Source organism: Cyrtonyx montezumae, unplaced genomic scaffold (assembly GCF_038088225.1).
Source record: "Cyrtonyx montezumae isolate F1298 unplaced genomic scaffold, pur_monq_1.0 scaffold_64, whole genome shotgun sequence".
In the NCBI taxonomy this organism is placed as follows: domain Eukaryota; kingdom Metazoa; phylum Chordata; class Aves; order Galliformes; family Odontophoridae; genus Cyrtonyx; species Cyrtonyx montezumae.
The window spans coordinates 595710-614118 of record NW_027072072.1 but is presented as its reverse complement, the minus strand read 5'-3'; the positions used below and the strand labels follow the sequence as shown (position 1 = coordinate 614118).

The following is an 18409-nucleotide window of genomic DNA, read 5'->3' as shown; positions in this document are numbered from 1 at the left end:
ATTATTAGACTTATTGTGTATTTTGTTTTTTTGGATGAATACTTGTTTTATTATGAGAAATAAAATCTTATTTTTCAAATTGCTGTGTCAGAAAACTTAAAACTAAATTTAATAACCCAGGAAGTTGATATCCTCCTTAAAATGAACTCTCTTTTTGGCCTTTCAAATACCACTCCAAGTACAAAGTTCAGGGTAAAGTCTCCACTAGTTAAGCTTTCTGCAGATCATCCCAACCTCCTGACATGTTCTCACCTTATGAAATGTTAGAATAAAGGGTCTGGGGAGCTTACTTCCATTATTTCAAATATACATTTCTCTATAACAAATGTCAGGAGTGAGAAATGGAAAAAGCAAGAAGTGGTTACAAAAAGGCAAAGAAAAGAAAGACAAAAAATGGGTGTAGATGTTTTCTTTCCTTCTGACCTCCTGATGCTATTTTCAATGTCATAAATTAATAAGTTTTAATCAGAGGTTCTGTACACTTCCGTAACTGTAGTTTATGCCTTCCTGGAATGCTTTTCTCTTTTTTTTCTTGTTGTCCAGAATTGTTTAAATTACCCTCTGCTTACTCTGTGTTTATAAATGTATATATGTGTATATATGTGTGTGTCTGTCATCTAAAAGTTGCTGAGCTCTTTAGAAATGATGGCAGTGGTAGTGGTGATGGGAACGTGGATTTCTTCCTTCAAACTGCCTATCAACATGGTAAGCATTTTGGATTAACCTTTATTTCCTTATTGCTAGCTGTAATATCCCTCATAAATTATTCCATTGACGTGGCTTATAATAGCATTGCCTTATTTGTAGATTCAGATGATTCATTTAGGTGTGTCATAGAATTCTGTCAAGATTTTCTTTACCCTGTTAAGGCAAATAGCTGTCAGTGCTGACTGTAACACAGCAAGTAGCTTCTCTATCTTCAAAACTATGTTGTTGTGAAACACAGTATTGTTAATTAGGATGTATGGGCTGCAAAATAGGTTTTGTTGTCAGGCATCAATTTTTCTGGAGAACAAAGAGCAAAGACAATTTTTAAATTGAGGGCAATTGAAGAATTAGCTGACTGTGTGCTTTGATACTTGTTTCATTTCACTTCCAGTCTCTGCATGTCAAAAACACCCTTACTGCAGTTTTTTAAAGGAATGCTTTGGTATTTTTTTTTTAATTCAATTTCTTTATGTTTGTGTCTATATCATGACATACAGGGAAAAATAACCCTGAGAAAATACAAAAAATACAAAGCAAACCAAAACAAACAAACAAACAAACAAGCAAACAAAAATTTTATACAGAAAACACGAAAATTATAATTATACATGCCTTTGATTTTAGCCTTACTGACCTGAAAAAAAATTGTTTTAGCACCCATTATATAATTATTCCACAGTGGCAGTCTGATTTTCTAATTTATTTCTAAATTCAGAGGAGTTCAGTTTGTAACTACTGAGTGGTTTTACAACTTTTTGGAGCTTCGAGGGGAGTACTTCTTTCTCTTCTGTGTTTCCAGAAATTGTTTTCTTAAGTGCCAGGCTCTTTTTAAGCAGCAAGTTATTTTACCTAAGATGATAATTGTAGTGGTAACACTTCCTGGATTTATTTATTTATTATTTCTATTTCTATTTCTATTTCTATTCCAACTGCTGTTGTGAGAGCACTTGCTTTTGTCCAATCTGTGGGTCACCATGTTTCATTGCATAACTGACCACCACCTTAAATTTTGATTGATACTCATTAATTAAACGGCAAATTTTCCTTCTGTTCCTCCCTTAAAATATTTAGGTGTTTTGTTTTTTTTTTTCTTTGATATGCTGTTCCTCACAAGGGTTGCCAGGACTGCATTACTACAAGTCAGTGCTTTGTGCATTTGGATAGTTATTGCCATAGTTTTAAATTCATTAAAAAATAAAAAGCTAAACAGCACAAATATGTACTTTTTATAACAGTGTGTTCCTTAGATCTCTTTTGTGTAAGAAATGGTGCTAGAAAAAAAATAATAACGCTGTTTATCTTGATTCACAGCTTCTGCTCTGTATAATCTTTCTTGTACTCCCACAATAACTCATTTTGGAACTTGCACTTACAGCCAGCTTGGGAATTGCATCGCACATCATTGTGACTATTGAAGCTTCTGATGATGCTCATGGAGTGTTTGAGTTCAGTGAGGAGTCACTCTCAGTGTATGGAACTGAGCCTGAAGATGGAGATAGCAATATTGTGCTGCAGGTTAGAAACTTCTGGGTTTCATGCTGCTAGGCAGTCCTGTTCTTTTCTGTTTTTACAGAGCATTCTGTTTACCCTTGGCCTAAAAGTTTTTTAGCTAGATTTAACATGCACATCTGTTTTCTCTCTTCATACCTCCATTCCTTTTGTGTATCTTTCAGCTTAAAGCTAAAATGACGTAATAGTTATATCCGTAGGTTTAAAATTAATTCTGTGTGTTTACATTTGAGATAGAAATATTTTAATTGAAGTGGTAAGGCACACCAAGTACAGCAAAGCTGAGATGATAATGATTAGACTTTTTTTAAAACATTATTGCTAATTCTTTTGTCAACAATTTTGTGCTATATGTAATAGTGGAGCTAAACTGTATGCAGTTTGTAGGAAGGGTGTTGTGGATGAAGTGGCCATTGGATGTCTTGCCATAAAGTATTCATGTTTAGAATCTGTTGTGGTAGGAAGAAAATGGCAAGTAAAACTTCAGCCTTTGATATGGGGAGAGCAGACTGCAGACTGCTTGAGGAGCTACTTGACAAGGATACTGCTTTTGTGTGTATTGGAGTCCATCAATGCCGGTCAGTTTCTTAAGACTACCTCTTAAGTGCACAGAAATAGGCAATTCCAAAATATTAGAAGTCAAAAAAGTTGGGCAGAAGACTGGTTTGACAGAGCAGGGATCTTCTTGAGTTTAGGTGGAAAAATAAAGTGTATGGCCACAGGAAGCAAGGTCTGGCTACTTAGGAGGCCTGTGAAGATTATGTTTGCCATTGCAAGGAGAAGGTTTGTGTAACCAAACTCAATTAGAGTTGAAGCCAGCTAATACTGTGTGGGACAACAAAAGAGGCTTTTAAAAGTATAATAACAGTAAAACATGGGTCCTTTATTTGATGAGGATGGCCACCTCACAAATAAGGACCTTAATAACATGGAGACACTGGGTATGGACTGGGTCCCCTGGAGCCCTGAGTTGCGAGACTGAGTAATTATCAACTCCCAGCCAACTCCAAGTTTATGTGGGATTTTATGCATATAAATCTATGGTGCCTGATGGAATTCATCTCAGGCTACTTGAAGAGCTGGCTGATGTAATCATGGGACTTTTCTCAATTATTTGGAAATCTGGAAAGGTCCCAGTTAACTGGATGTTGGCAAATGCTGTCCCAGTCTTCAAGAAGGGCAAAAAAGAAGATCCCACTAGTTACAGGCATGTTAGTATCACTTTGGTGCCTGGTAAAATTATGAAGAATGTTCTGGGAGTTATTGAAAAATACATGAAAGAAGATGAAGTAATTGGTCACAGTCAGCACAGGTTCACAAGGGAAATTTCTCTTAAGATATTTATTATCCATTTACAACAAAATTACTCATCTAGCAGAAAAGGGACAGTCAGCTGATGTAAGGTAAATTAGGAGGAGCTGTTGAATTACTGATTTTTAGAGGCTCCTTGCAGAGAGATAGTGGCAAATCAGTGGGCTGAACAATACCAATTATATGAATTCTAAGAAGAGGAGGTGGCCAGAATTAGTATGTGGGACAGGACAGCTCCGGCTGTGTGTACATACTGAGGAGAGCAGTCACACAGAAAGGGAGCTGTGGATTCTGACTGACACAGAGTTGAATATGAGGCACTGTGTGCCCTGCAGCCCAAAGGGCCAGTTATACCCTGGGGTACAGCAGTCCCAGCACTGCCATCAGGTGAGGGAGGGGCTGTGCCTTCTACTCTGTGTTGCGTAGCCTCGCCTCCAGCACTGTTTGCAGGGTGATGCCACAGTGAAAGAAGGACATCAAGGTATTATTGAGCATCCAGAGGAGGGCTAAAAAGATGAGGAGGGGTCTGGAGGGCAAGGTGTGAAGGGCAGCTGAGGGTCAGGGAAAGGCATTGCACCAGAGGATGGAGGGCATGGAACGGGCTGCTCAGAATGCTTGGAAAGCACTCTCAGACAAAGGATTTGAATGTTGGGTAGTCCTCTGCGAAGGCAAGAGTTGTATTTGATCGTCCTTGTGAGTCCCTTCTGACTCAGGGTATTCTATGGTTCCATGACTTTGCTCCATACTGTATTTTCTTTCTTATGGCACCAAAAAAAAAACCCAAACACCACATAAATCTTTGTATTTTCCACTTAGATTGTGAGAACTCATGGGGCTCTGTCTGAAGTGACGCTGCACTGGGTCATAGACTGTGATCTTACTGAAGATCTGATCTCTACATATGGAATCGTAACATTCAATGTTGGCCAAGTGAGAGCAAACATCACAGTACAAGTTTCTCACGATGAAGTTCCTGAACTGGATGAGATGTTTTCAGTTTTGATCATCAACATTTCCAGTGGTTGTCTTGGAAATCATACTAATGCAACATTAACAGTTTTAGCTAATGATGATCCATATGGACTTTTCATCTTTTCTGAGAAAAACAGACCAATCAAAGTTGAGGAAGAAATAAAAAATATCTCCCTAACAATAGTAAGGCTTGGTGGTCTCTTTGGTACAGTAATGGTAACATACAGAACTCTAGGTGATGAGGAACAGTTGTCCGCTCTTCCACCTAATGTTGTTAGAGCAATACAAGGAAAGGATTATATACCCATTGCTGGTTATACAGTCTTTGCTGCCAATGAAAGTGAGGCCACAATACCTTTGCCTATATTGGATGATGATGATCCTGAGAGGTCAGAATCTATTTTTGTGGAGCTAAACAATACTGTTTTGATTGAAAAAGTTCAAGATCGGCCAAGTAAGTATCTTACAAATGTAAACTGAAAATTTAAGTATGCAGGCTAATATTTAAGCTTTGTAGAATAACATGCAACAAATGAAATTATATTAAACTTTTACCTCTGCCTAACTCAGTATAGTTACATATTCTATGACTTGATATGTTAGAGTATTTTATATTCAGTATGATAATTCTATGTTTACTGTCAGCATGTATTTCCTTTATCATTATATTTTGTCCGGTGTAGATAAGCATTTCTTTATCCCTACTGCATTTGCCTTATCCAAGGCCTTTTAGGCTAATTGTCTTACTATATTGTTTTTGTGCATTGATAATTGTTCACTTGATGTTGTTTCTCTGAAGCACAGTGTTAGGAAATAAGTTATGTCCATTTGCTGAAAGCTGAAAGAACCTTTTAAAATTTAGGTGGTGTAGAATCACAGATGCATGCTGTTTTTCATTAGTGTGTAGAATGTTTGCTTGATTTTTTATTCTGATAGTTCTGGTCCTTACAGCCTGATTTATACTTCAGAGCTTCTTTGACATGCCTCACTGGTTTCCTCCCCCCACATCCTCCTCAAGATTAATCATGATTTAAGGGAAACTTCACCAATAATTCTGCTGGGAACTGACAGGACACATATTTCAAAATTCTATTGTCCTATAGACAAATAAATAAATGATTTTGGTAATAGCTCACCTCTTCCCTGTGCCACAGCAGGCTAAATTAAGTTAATAAAAATCAGGATTTTCTACCATAACACAATAAAAATACTAAAAGTACCTTCGTTTTATTTTGTCAAAATTTGAAACGATTGCTTTGTTAAAGCTAGTAGTGGCTCACATGTCTATGAACATAGAACATAGCCACATATAGGAAACATTTCTGACTTGTTCACACTAAGTTGTTTTTTGACATTTCAGTTGTAAATTCTCCTCGTCTTGGAGCAGCGAGTGAGACAATAGCTCATGTAATTATCAATGCCAATGATGATGCTTTTGGAACACTTCAGCTTTCAGCTTCAACTGTGCGAGTTGCTGAAAATTATGTTGGACCAATCATTAATGTGACCAGAACTGGGGGAATTTTTGCAGATGTTTCTGTGAAATTTAAAGCTATGCCAATAACTGCAACGGCAGGTGAGAAATCAGAACAGCAGAAATACGCATTGTGTGAAAGCAGAAAGGGCATTCTGTTTGCTTTCACTGACCAAAGCAAACACATGCGTATCAAATGCAGTCTAATGAAACAGGTAAAAAAATAATGAAGTGTAGTGTTTACTGACTGTGCTTAGGAGACAGGAATCCAAGCCCTGTGGGACCATACAACACATTTTACAAAGCTCTAAGTCATCATTACTGAAGAATCTAGCAAGAGAAATAAGGAAAGGAAGTGGCTTTTCATTTCCTTAGTGGCTGCCCACATCATCAAATTGAAAAAAACAATGTACAAACCAACAAACAAATAAATAAATCCCATAACGGTATATGTAGGTACTTTATAGTCCTGCATATGTATTTAAACCCATCATGCATGGCACATATGAATTTACTGAAAGGCAAGTGAGAGCTGAGAACTCAGCTGTGAAACAGAAAAAAAATAACCAAAACTCAAGAAGCTTTTTGCTTCTGAAGATAAGTGATAAAGTTCTGCACTCAATACCTGAAACTGAAAAATTACATGAAGAAAGGAGCAACTTTATGAACTACAAGCTCAAAAATCTCCTAAGTGGTTAGACCCACTGTATTTCATCTGTGCTGAAGGCTGAGTAGTATACCAGAATATATTTTCAATTGTGTTCTGAAGTTTAGCCATTATCTATCATATCTTAGTTGTTAATTAGGCATTCTTGGAGAAAAGTGTGACTAAAATAAGGTCTGTGTGCACACTCTTCCCCTTCAATAAAATTTACTTTGACAAAAGTATTTCTGTTTAATTTTATCTCCTGGAATGCCAGACAGCTATCAGAAATCTAAGACAGAAGTATCTCAGTAGGGTGACCTTCTCAATGGAAGAGAATAATGGACTTCTTGTAATTGCCTTTTGAACTTACAGTTTAAACTGTTTTGGCCTGAGTTTTAGTTTAATCCATCTTGATATTTAGAAGGCATTAGGTAATGAAAAACAATGTGTTCCCTGGCTTTGAAGATTAAAAAAAAAAAGGGTATTTGAACACAAGGGAACAAATGTCTAAGCAGAGAAGGTCACTGATTATACTGTATACATTATAATGTATATATTATATATATTACTGATGATAAATATTAGTGGTGCTCCATAATGAGACATAGTGTGTTAATATTCTTCTGTGTTTTTATTGGTTTTGGTTTTTTGTTTTATCTACAAATCTAGGAGAGGACTACAGTGTAGCCTCATCAGATGTTGTCTTACTAGAAGGAGAAACAAGTAAAGCTGTGCCAATTTATATAATTAATGATATAAATCCTGAAGTTGAGGAGTCCTTTTATGTTCAGCTGCTGAATCAAACAACAGGTGGAGCCTTGCTTGGATCGTTGACTAGAGCAATCATAATTATTGAGGCTTCTGATGACCCATTTGGATCTTTTGGTAAGTGAATCTCCCTATTTTCTCTCTTCTGTTAACATTTTTACAACATATTTTTGTCTCTGTGAAGACAAAGAGTCTGGATGAAGATAGTAAAAGATAAAGGAAAATAAACTTATAATGAGACATATAATGAAACATATAATGAAGTTCATAAGTTCATAAGTTCATAAGGTTGGAAAGGACCTATAAGATCATCTAGTCCAACCATCCTCCTATCACTATCTCTACCCAACTACTAAAATTAAGTCCTTTAGCACCTCATCTAAACGCTTCTTGAACAGCGCTAGGGATGGTGCCTCAACCACCTCCCTAGGCAGGCCATTCCAGTGCCTGACCACTCTTTCAGAAAAGAAATGCTTCCTCAGGTCTAATCTAAATCTTCCCCGGCGCAACTTGTGGCCATTCCCTCTCGTCCTGTCATTACTTATCAGGGAGAAGAGGCCTACCCCCTCCTCACCACAACCCCCCTTCAGGAAGTGGTAGAGTGCAATAAGGTCTCCTCTGAGCCTCCTCTTCTCCAGACTGAACAATCCCAGCTCCCTCAGCCGCTCCTCATAAGACTTGTGCTCCAGACCCCTCACCAGTTTTGTTGCCCTTCTCTGAACACACTCCAGGGCCTCAATGTCCTTCTTGTAGTGAGGGGCCCAAAACTGAACACAGTACTCAAGGTGCGGCCGCACCAGAGCTGAGTACAGGGGGATGATCACCTCCCTGCTCCTGCTGGCTACACTATTTCTAATACAGGCCAGGATGCTGTTGGCCTTCTTGGCCACCTTGGCACACTGCCGGCTCATGTTGAGCCGAGCATCAACCAACACCCCCAGGTCCTTTTCCTCTCTACATTCTTCAAGCCATTCTGCCCCAAGCCTATAGCATTGCATGGGGTTAGGGGGTAATGGTGCTTTAATATAGCAAAATGGAAGGAATAGTCAGTTCATGTATCAAGATTTTTTTCATAAGAGAAAAGAAAGTGGATTTTTAAGTCTTCCAGTGGAGATGGGTAGATTTTAAATTACTTAAACAAAAACCAAACAACAAAAAACCCTTTTTATTTCTTCTAAGTGCTGAATTCCTGCAATAGATTTAAGCCAAAGTCTACATGCCAATATCTGTTGAAATAGTTTAGTCTCTTCGTTTTACTAAACATTCACACAAAGCAGTCTTTCATGCTAAAATTTTCTCACTGGACATCATAACCAATGGGTTTTTGAAATGGTCAGAAATATCTCATGGCTTGCCTTGAACAATAGATGTGATGGAATAAACATTTGGGAAGAGAAATAAAAGCTTAATTTTCATGCAAATTTTCTCTGTAAATGAAATTATTAATTCTGAAAGTTTAGATTTTGTTTTAAACTTGATTAAATGTGATTTGCCTTTATAATCAAGCAGAGTAACACTATATACAAATAAGGATTATATTTCTACTTTAAAGATTGTGATTAACGCAGTAGTCCTCTCTGTGCTGTACTTTAGTTTTTCAGATTACTGAATCCACTGTGGAGGAGCCTGAGTTTGGATCAGTACCCATACACCTGCCAGTGATACGCAACGCTGGGACGCTTGGTAATGTGACTGTTCATTGGATTGCTACCATTGATGGGCATCTTGCTCATGCTGACCTGCAGTTTGCCACAGGCAATATTACTTTTGCCCCTGGAGAAACCTTTCAGATGCTTCTGCTGGAAGTCCTTGCTGATGATGTTCCAGAAATAGAAGAAGTAAGTCAAGCAGTTATATTTTTCTTGAACAGTATTTGAGTTTTAAACTGTTACTGAAATACATGTAATGGAAAACAAGGAGTGCTCTGGCCAGAAGGTATAGGATATTCCTTTTATACTCAGTCTATTATTATTGTTAGAAATACCGCAAATAGTTTAGCATTAATTGTTTTTCTGTTTTTCTTCTTGAGATTGTCCTTGTAGTATTAACTCAGGCCTCCAATGGTGGTGCTATTGGGTTAGATGGCATGGCAAAAATTACAATACCTGCCAATGATAATCCTTATGGCACAGTTTTCTTTCATCAGTCCTTATATCGAATCCAGGAGCCACTAGAAAGAAATTTGCTCGCAAACATTACAGTCAGACGAAGGTTTGTACAATCTTTGCTTTATTTATAATTACTAATTTTCTTTATTTTTTCTTTGCTGTAATGTCAGATGTCCTGCTTCTCTCATATAAATATTTGCATCAGTATTTTCATCAATTCTCCAGTCTGCCAGCTCAATACATTTTCATGTACATTGTTTCTGATGTAGATGTCTGCTTACTAGGAATGTACACAAGTTACTTAAATGTAATATATATTGAAATATATGACAAACTTTCTGTGCATGGTGTATGTGAAGATTCTTTTTATCCACTAAATCATCAGATTATTTAGGCCTGCTCAATATCCTGCTCCTATGATTAGAACTGAAAGAAAAGTAAGCCAACAATTGCAGAATGGAAATCAAAAAGAAAGGGAAAATGAGATTTAAGTATGTGATCTTAGAGGAAGAATTACAAGGCTGCAGAGCACTGGCTTTTTTTAAATTGCTATTGAAGAGAACTAGCAAGTCCTGAGAGGACAGAGATAATTCCAAGAAAGAAATGTTTACTAATGTGCAATTGTAACAGAGTATTACCCAAACTATAAATAATCAATCCTGCCATCCGCAAAGCAAGCAAGCAAACAAACACACAAACAAATAGTTATTTTGGTACTGGCTTCAAAGGAAATGCTTTTTAATCCATTACTTGGATTTTTTCATCAATTCAGATGTAGCCAATCAAATTTTTTCACTTCTATTCTTAACACAGAAACTATGATAGAGTATCAGACATACTTTGTCAACTAACAAGAGTTTCTTTATTATAACATCTTTTAGTGAGGGAAGATTTGGTCAGCTGCAAATTTTCTACAGCACGTCTGATACTGACATTGTCGCTCTTGCTGTTGAGCAAGGTCAGGATATCCTGTCCTATTATGAGTCTCCTGTACAAGGAATTCCTGACCAACCGTCCAAGACCGGAGTGAATGTGTCAGCAGCAAGTAACCCAGTGTATGTCTGTGCAACTCAGTGCCTAAAAGAACAAGCCTGTTCAGCCTTTACATTTTCCAGTGCCTCTGGGGTTCCTCTCTGCCTTTGGATGACATCAGAGGTCAGCCCTTTAACTAACACTTCAGGATTCTGGACCTACAAGAAGAACTTTACCAGTGCATTCATGCTCTTTAGCACACTAGCCATTGCTGGCAGTGATTATCAACCCATTACAAGACAATGGACCATAATGGAGGAAGGAGAAGAATTTGCAAATCTTACAGTTACCATACTGCCTGATGATGTGCCAGAACTGGATGAGGAATTCACTATAACCCTTTTGAAAGTTGAACTAATGAACATTTCAGCCAGCATAAAAAATCAACCAACTATAGGACAGCCAAATACTTGCACAGTTATCATAATGATGAATGGAGATGCGTTCGGAGTATTTAAGATCCACAGTGTAAATCCCAATGCATCAGAGAGAGGACTGTATGTTGAAGTAGAGGAACGCCCTCAGACTGATGTGCAGCTAATGATCCACAGAACGGAAGGCAGCCTGGGACAAGTGACAGTCCAATGGCATGTAACTGGTGGAACTGCTACCCCAAACGTGGATTTTGTAGGTGTTGGTGAGACTCTGGTGTTTGCTGAAGGTGAGACAAAGTTTTGCATTGATTTCTCTTCTATAAATGTAACAAAAAGAACCCAAGTAAATTCTTTGGATGTTTTTACGAGTATCATCTTGTTCTTAGACTTTATCTCCTTGAAGGCACAGGACATGTGTCCAAAAGAGAATGGTTGTATATTAGTGTATAGGATTATCTTTCAGAACACACACAATGGTAGTGAAAAAAAATGAAAACCATAAATATCTAAGAGTTTTGTTAAAGAGGTATTGCACTGTGCTGCTTTATAAAGATTCCTTTACATCACGTAAGTAGGGAATAATAATGCTGAAGAGAGTTGCAGCAGCAAGGATAATAGAAATGGGAATCAGACTTGTTTTTTTGTTAGCCTTTGGTCAGAATGGTGCAGAATTTTCATGGCATCTATTTTAAATTCTGAGATCATATTGCATAATGTAATAACATACTTAAAAATTTTTTGATCAGGACAAACAAATCATTGGCAGACTTTACTTACGTAAAGTGATGTATTTAATGTTGTATTGTGATCATTATGTATGCATAATGTGATGTATTTAATAATTTATTCTATATTTTCAAAGCCTGTGTTGATGAAACAAATAGTTTGAAAAGAATTTAAGGAGCCTAGTAAGGATTATAGTGTGCTAGCTAGCTTGATAAACCATCTAAATGCAAAAGATGTTTTCTCTTTTTCTTCTGGCCATGATTCTGAGGCTGACGTATAATTATATGAGTGGTTAATGAGTTTATAACTATTTTGAAAGACAGTATAGCTGAAAAAATGTGTACCTTGTGAATGGTTAGTCTCAGAATCGTAAACCACAGCTAGCTTGTGCATGTGGACTCAGCTAGAGCACTGTATTGTAAATTTTAATGGATATATAGAGATTAGAGATTGATAGTATTTTCTACTTTTATTATTATTCTTTCATGGCCTCAAAAGCAAGGAACTAACATAATGACAGTCTATATTAATGCATGCCTGCACAGTAAATATATTTAAATTGAGTGTACACACTTGTGCATATGTTTATCAGAGAACTTAGGAGCTTGGTAATTTAAAAATAATGTATTTTTAAAAAAGAATAACATTCCTCTCTCTAAGTTAAATTTTAAATTGAGAAAATATGTAACACAAATGAAGAATTCTAGACATTAAGAAATAATTCCTATTTTGTTAATTTCTATATAGTGTGATTGTATACTTAATGTGATAATTTTATTTGGCTAAAGTCACTGTTCAGAAATAGTTGAATGAAGCTTCGTAATGACATTCAGTAAACTTCTAGCAGGATCAGTAAGGATGATTCGTGCACTTCTGTTTTTTCCTCAAGAATAATTCCTTTCAAAAAGAGATCATTATCTTTTTCCAAGGTGATATCCACGTGCACTTGTATGTTTACATGAATTCTTCTCTGTGCAGGTGAAACAAAAAAGATGGTTGTGCTGACCATTTTAGATGATCCAGAGCCAGAGGATGATGAAAGTATCAAAATCAGCCTTATTCATACTGAAGGAGGGAGTCGGATTCTGCCCAGTTTTGACACTGTCACGGTGATTATTCTGGCAAGTGATAATGTGGCAGGGATTATAAGCTTCCATACAGCCTCAAGATCAGTTATTGGTCATGAAGGTGAGTCCTTAGTGTTGACTGTGCTCAGATTAACATCAATTTCCATCTTCATGCCTTCTGTTGAGAACAACTCACAGTGATTCTTTCACTGTACAGTGAATGCCAGCAGACAGAGAATAATCACGTGCATGAATTAATTTGAATTTCAAACTCTTGCAAGGATTTACAGAATCTAAGGTTGCAGACATATCAGGAGACCATCCGGCCCCACTTCTGCTCCAGCAGAGGGACATCCAGAGTAGGGTGCCGAGACCCAAGTCCAGGTAACTTTTGGAGATCTCTAAGGAGGAGAAGCCACAGCCTCTCTGGGCACTCTATGCCACTGCTCCATCACATGCACAGCATAGAGGTGCTGCCCCATGCTCAAAGGGGATGTCCTGTGCACCACTTTGTGCACATTGTCTCTGGTCCTGGCATTGGGCACCACTTAACAGAGACTGGCTGCATCCTCTGTGTAGCTCCTCTTCAAGAATTTATGGAGACCGGTGAGATTCCCACAGAGCATTTTCTTCTCCAGGCTGAGCATTTCCTGCTCTTTACAGAGGATGGTATTTTTCTAGTAGTGTTTTTAACATTTAGAATTCGGTTAGAATTTATATTTACATTTCTTGGGATAGTAAGTACATACATGAAGTATGTGAAAATGATGTATTGGACTTCAGTGTTTGCATTATCATGGAATGGCTTTATCTGTCATAATGCACTTTTTCCCAGTCTAGATAAAATTCACTGCATTTTATAAAGTTGTATTAAAAAAACCTTTGTCTTATTTGTGGTTTTAGCAAACCACTTTTCTGTTAAGTGTTGACTTGTTTTTAATGGGTGTGCAGAATTCTCAAATTGGATCTGATTAACTTCAGTGCAGTGTTAAAATGGATCATAGAGATTTTGAGTGTACCCTCAGATATGCAACTGTAGAAGTGGAATCCGCAAAAATTTTTCTGAAGCCTAACTTCTGTGCACCTGAAAGATGCCGGTGGCATATGGATACAATATCCCTATCTATTGTAAATAAACATCTGTTCTCTGCTGTGAATGTTTTGCATAATATTACCAGTGTTGCCCACTGGTCTATGCCGTATGGGTACAACGTGGAAATTTCACATGACCACACTGAAAATATTTAATATTAGTTGTATAATAGATTGAAAGTTTAAAACTGTGTTCTCTATATTTTACAAACATTTCTAAAAGGTTTGCTCTTCTTAATTAAAAAGCTGTGAGAGTTAAATGGTCAGTGTGCAAAATAGCATAATATTCACTTTCTGTACATGAACCCTATCAGTCAATACTGATTAACTCTGAAGTTATAAGGAATTACTAACATTTTATGACTGTTTTCTAATACTGATGATATATGCAAGTTCAGACTCACATAGAACTTAGAAATAGTCTTTGGCATTTTTTCTTCATGCATTATATAATGTCACAAGACTGTACAAATGTTGGGGTAACAATTATTCATTTCCAGGGAGTTGTTTTAAAATACTGTTTTTGTTCTGCCTGGTTCATACAGCACTTACAGACTCTTAATGCTTTGTTTATGCATAGTTTTTTGAGCATTCACATTTGAAGTTATTTGTCTGCTCCAAGTTCCCTCCTATTTTTGTAGTTCTTTCCACATGTGAACTAAAAATGAAAAAACTTAGAAGAAAAGGTTTGAATTTGGGTTTTTCTCTTCTTTAGATTATAACAACTGAAACAAATTGAAACTGAAACAAATTGAAACAATTAAAATGTGAATGTCTTTCAGAATGGTCATTTTAACTGTGTGATATTTGTTTTTGACTTCTCATTTTTACAACTGTTATATTGTAAAATGCAACCCAAATGGTTGCACCTTGTCCTTTATTCCTAGGAGAACAACTACAATTCCATATTGTCAGAACTGCTCCAGGACTTGGAAATGTTACAGTTGAGTGGAAGATTGTAGGGCATAATGTGGAGCAAAATTTTGAAACCTATTCTGGAGTACTTTTTTTTGCTGAGGTAAGAACATAAGCAGTGTTTTTGACTACATAAAAATATTGTAATTACAGCTGAGTGGAGAAAATAATGTGATTTTTTTCAACAATATTTGTTTCTTTATCTGATTATTTACTTGCTCTTACTCTTAGACTTCCAAGATGGAGGGAGCATATGATTCTTGATGCTTAATTAACATTTCTTGAAGGTATCGTTAGAAACATGCCATAATGTTAGTTGTGTTTTATATCTATACATTATACATATGCATATATATAAATACAAATTACATATACACAATAATGACAATTCAATTTAATATTAAATAGGGAACATTGAATACAACCCTGTATGTTCATCTGCTGGATGACCATATTCCTGAAGAAAAAGAAGAATACCAAATCATCTTATACAACATCAAAACAGAAGGTATTACAGAACTAAGGCTGATACATCTTTAAAAGAGCATTTAAAAATATAATATTTTCATATTTATTACTTCATTTTGAAGGTGTAGGACTAAGCAAACTCCTAATGGTGCAAAGTATGGAAAGTTCATTAACATTTTATTTAAAGAAGCTTGATTTACATATATGCACACCACATCTATGTGCATAAGTGTAAACCCCATAGTATCACTACAGATAATGCTTAAGTTTTTTAATCCTGATTTAACTCCACCTATTCATTTCGTTGGTCAGTTACTTTCCTTTAACTGAATGCAGACTTGTGTTTTCTGATGCATCAAGTTATGATGAAATGCATAGATATTTTTATGTTTTAAAACCATCTTGTTATCTTAGTGATCTGCCTCTGAATTTAATGTGGTCAGAATATTTTATTCTTGCCATCCCAAATACAGTGAGAAATGAAGCCGGAAACTCCATTCCTTGTATAAAACCCTCCATCAAGCTGAAGTTAATGTCCACTAATTTGGTATGGGTAGTAGTGCTGCTGGGTGACTTACTGCCTTCCTGGAGTCATGTGTTGACCCTTGTAAACAATCAGGATTATCATAGTTATTCATCAAGGCAGTATTTGGCAAAGGTGGTAATTTTTTTTGATTGTGAAGTAGAATATAGTTTCAAGCTTTCAAGGTTTCCCAGTAAGTCCTGGGAAAATTTTCCTTTTAAAATAAAGCATATTTAGTAAGTTGATAGTACTGGTTTATTAAGTTTCCTAATTACTAAATACATTGTTGTGACTTTATACTTGGTATGCATACAATTTCTGATAAGACTGTATATTCCTGTATTTGTTGTAGAAAGTAAATGTATGTGCTTATATAGGTCTTACACCTTCCATAAGCTTCAATGAGCTTTGTTTTTATTATATTTGGATAGCTGCTGGCTACCATTTGAATTTAATATCAGTACTAGTAAAATTAAAAAAAAATTCTTAACACTTTATTCACTGCAGTCCATTGATTCTCTTGCAGGAGTTTCTCCTACAGGTGCTGCTGTTTTGGATAGTCAAGGGTATGAAGCTGTTATAACAGTTGAAGCTAGTGATGAACCACATGGAGTTCTGAATTTTGCTTCCACATCAAGAGTACTTCTGAGTCCAGAAGAAAACAAGACAATTCAGCTTTTTATTAACAGAGAATTTGGATCCCTAGGTCTGTATAATAATTCTAAGAGAATGGAAGTTTTGTTTTGATAATCGTTTGGCAATTATAAGTCATGATAATAGACTGTAAAGTTTGGAAAAGTCTTGGATACAGTCAAAAAGTTCAGAATGTCTAAGCTTCTTAATGTGTGCCTGGAAACTAGGTACTAACTAAAACTAGAGCCATAATGCTCATCTATACAGCAAAGAATATGAAATCTCTGGCATACGCCAAGGTCTCTTACTAAATCAAATGGCTGTCATTGTTTATTCATTAAATAGGACTATTTTTTCCCTTATATATTATTTCATACAGAGTAGCTTTTATTTTCATATGCTGTTTAACTCTTTTAACGTTTACTACTTGATTTACTCTGACAGAGATGACTTTATTCTAAAAATGTTCAAATCTTCTATTTGGTAATATTTATGTTTGTCCCCTGATTTATTTTGTTTGTTTGCTTGTTTGTTTGTTGAAGTCAATCTGACTGGAAAACAAGGTAGATTTATTAAGCTGTGTTTCTGAGTACTAACTTTAGAGCTTTTCTTTGGTAACAGCATTCCTGAACGGTGTCTTTGGCACAAAAACTGATGTTAATAATGTATGAGATGTCTAATTTAGTAACACTTCCGCAATATTTTTATCTGCAAAACTTCAAATATGTCTGAATATAATTCTTCCTGATGACTTCTGGATTTTTGTTGGACATGCCAGCAAAAGCCAGATTGAAAGCACATTTATTTACTAACAAAAGTCCTTTAGTTTGAGTGTACTTTGGATTGCTCTTTTAATTCTTCTGTTTTGCAGTTAATCTATTTTTTGGATAAGAAATTGATCTCTTGTCTTTATCAATTAATATAAGGACTGAAAAAAATTTTTTCCTCACAAATTAAACAGGTACTATCAATATTACATATGCCACAGTTACAGGAGTGCTCTCTGTAAGTAATCAGACAGAACCAGCCTTGGCTGAACCAGGAGATGATTATATACCTGCCTCTGGTTCACTGATTTTAGAAGAAGGAGAGACTTCAGCCACCATAAATATTACTATTTTAGAGGTAAGCTCTACACCTTTTCATTTTGTACTTCAACAGAGGAATATTTTGGAAAATGAAGCTTGGAGCCTATATATTACCAGAAGCTATGTTTTGATTTCATTGTCATTTAGAAAGCTGATTTCAGTCTTAATAGTAGGAACACAGGAGAGCAAATAGTCACAGAAAGCAGCTGTACTTCTACATAAATGAAATAAAGCTGTCTCATTAAAGCTTTACTAAATATCTGTTACTATCTATTACTATCTAGAACAGTGTGGTTTTTGCTGGGTAGTGGCTTTTACTTTCTCAGTGTTCGAGATTCATGCTTTTAACATTAGGCAGTAATTTATTTGCAAGAATAGTTTAGTGTCACCAGAGGATCTTTTCATGAAATTTAGTGCCTCGCTTCATGATTCTTTTACGAGAATCAGTTTTACACCCAATACGTTTTTTTTCCCAGGAAAATACAATAATACATGTATTTTTTTGTCACTGTAATGTTAGAGAGTTCAAGTGTGTTGTTTTTCTGTTAACTTAGATTTCTTAAAGAAAAATGAAAAGAGCACATACTGTATTTGTGTTTTGCAGGATGATGTACCAGAAGTGCAAGAATTCTTCTTGGTTAATTTAACTTCAGTGGAACTCATCATGAACCAATCAATTTTATCCTCACCTAGGCTGGGTAAAACATCTTATATAAAATTGTATTTTTTCCTTTTTTATGGCTTATATGATTTCAGGAAATTATCATTACTTCACTTACATACCAACTATGCCAAGATAAGATGTGGTCATCTTAAAGAAACACAGAATATAAAATATATTCATTGCTGTACTTATTTCCTTCATAGCCTATAGGGAAAATATAAAGTAATTTTCATAGAGGAGTTACTGATAATTAGTTGGAAAGCAAAATTACCTGAAAAGCTTAATGTCAGTGTCTTTATCTCATTTTTATTTATGAAGTACGTAGCAAAAA

General features: G+C 35.9%; 1 protein-coding gene across 1 annotated transcript in view; it reads left to right on the top strand.

Moving 5' to 3' along the window:
* ADGRV1 (adhesion G protein-coupled receptor V1) overlaps positions 1-18409 on the top strand; it is a 227553-nt gene that overhangs the window by 42072 nt on the left and 167072 nt on the right. The window contains exons 26-39 of the mRNA XM_065750127.1: positions 625-705; positions 2084-2223; positions 4345-4954; positions 5861-6076; positions 7290-7505; positions 8982-9226; positions 9418-9599; positions 10378-11189; positions 12607-12816; positions 14675-14805; positions 15111-15210; positions 16220-16399; positions 17288-17451; positions 18019-18112. Coding sequence (XP_065606199.1) covers positions 625-705; positions 2084-2223; positions 4345-4954; positions 5861-6076; positions 7290-7505; positions 8982-9226; positions 9418-9599; positions 10378-11189; positions 12607-12816; positions 14675-14805; positions 15111-15210; positions 16220-16399; positions 17288-17451; positions 18019-18112 — 3381 coding nt within the window. The remainder of the gene's footprint in view (positions 1-624; positions 706-2083; positions 2224-4344; positions 4955-5860; positions 6077-7289; positions 7506-8981; positions 9227-9417; positions 9600-10377; positions 11190-12606; positions 12817-14674; positions 14806-15110; positions 15211-16219; positions 16400-17287; positions 17452-18018; positions 18113-18409) is intronic.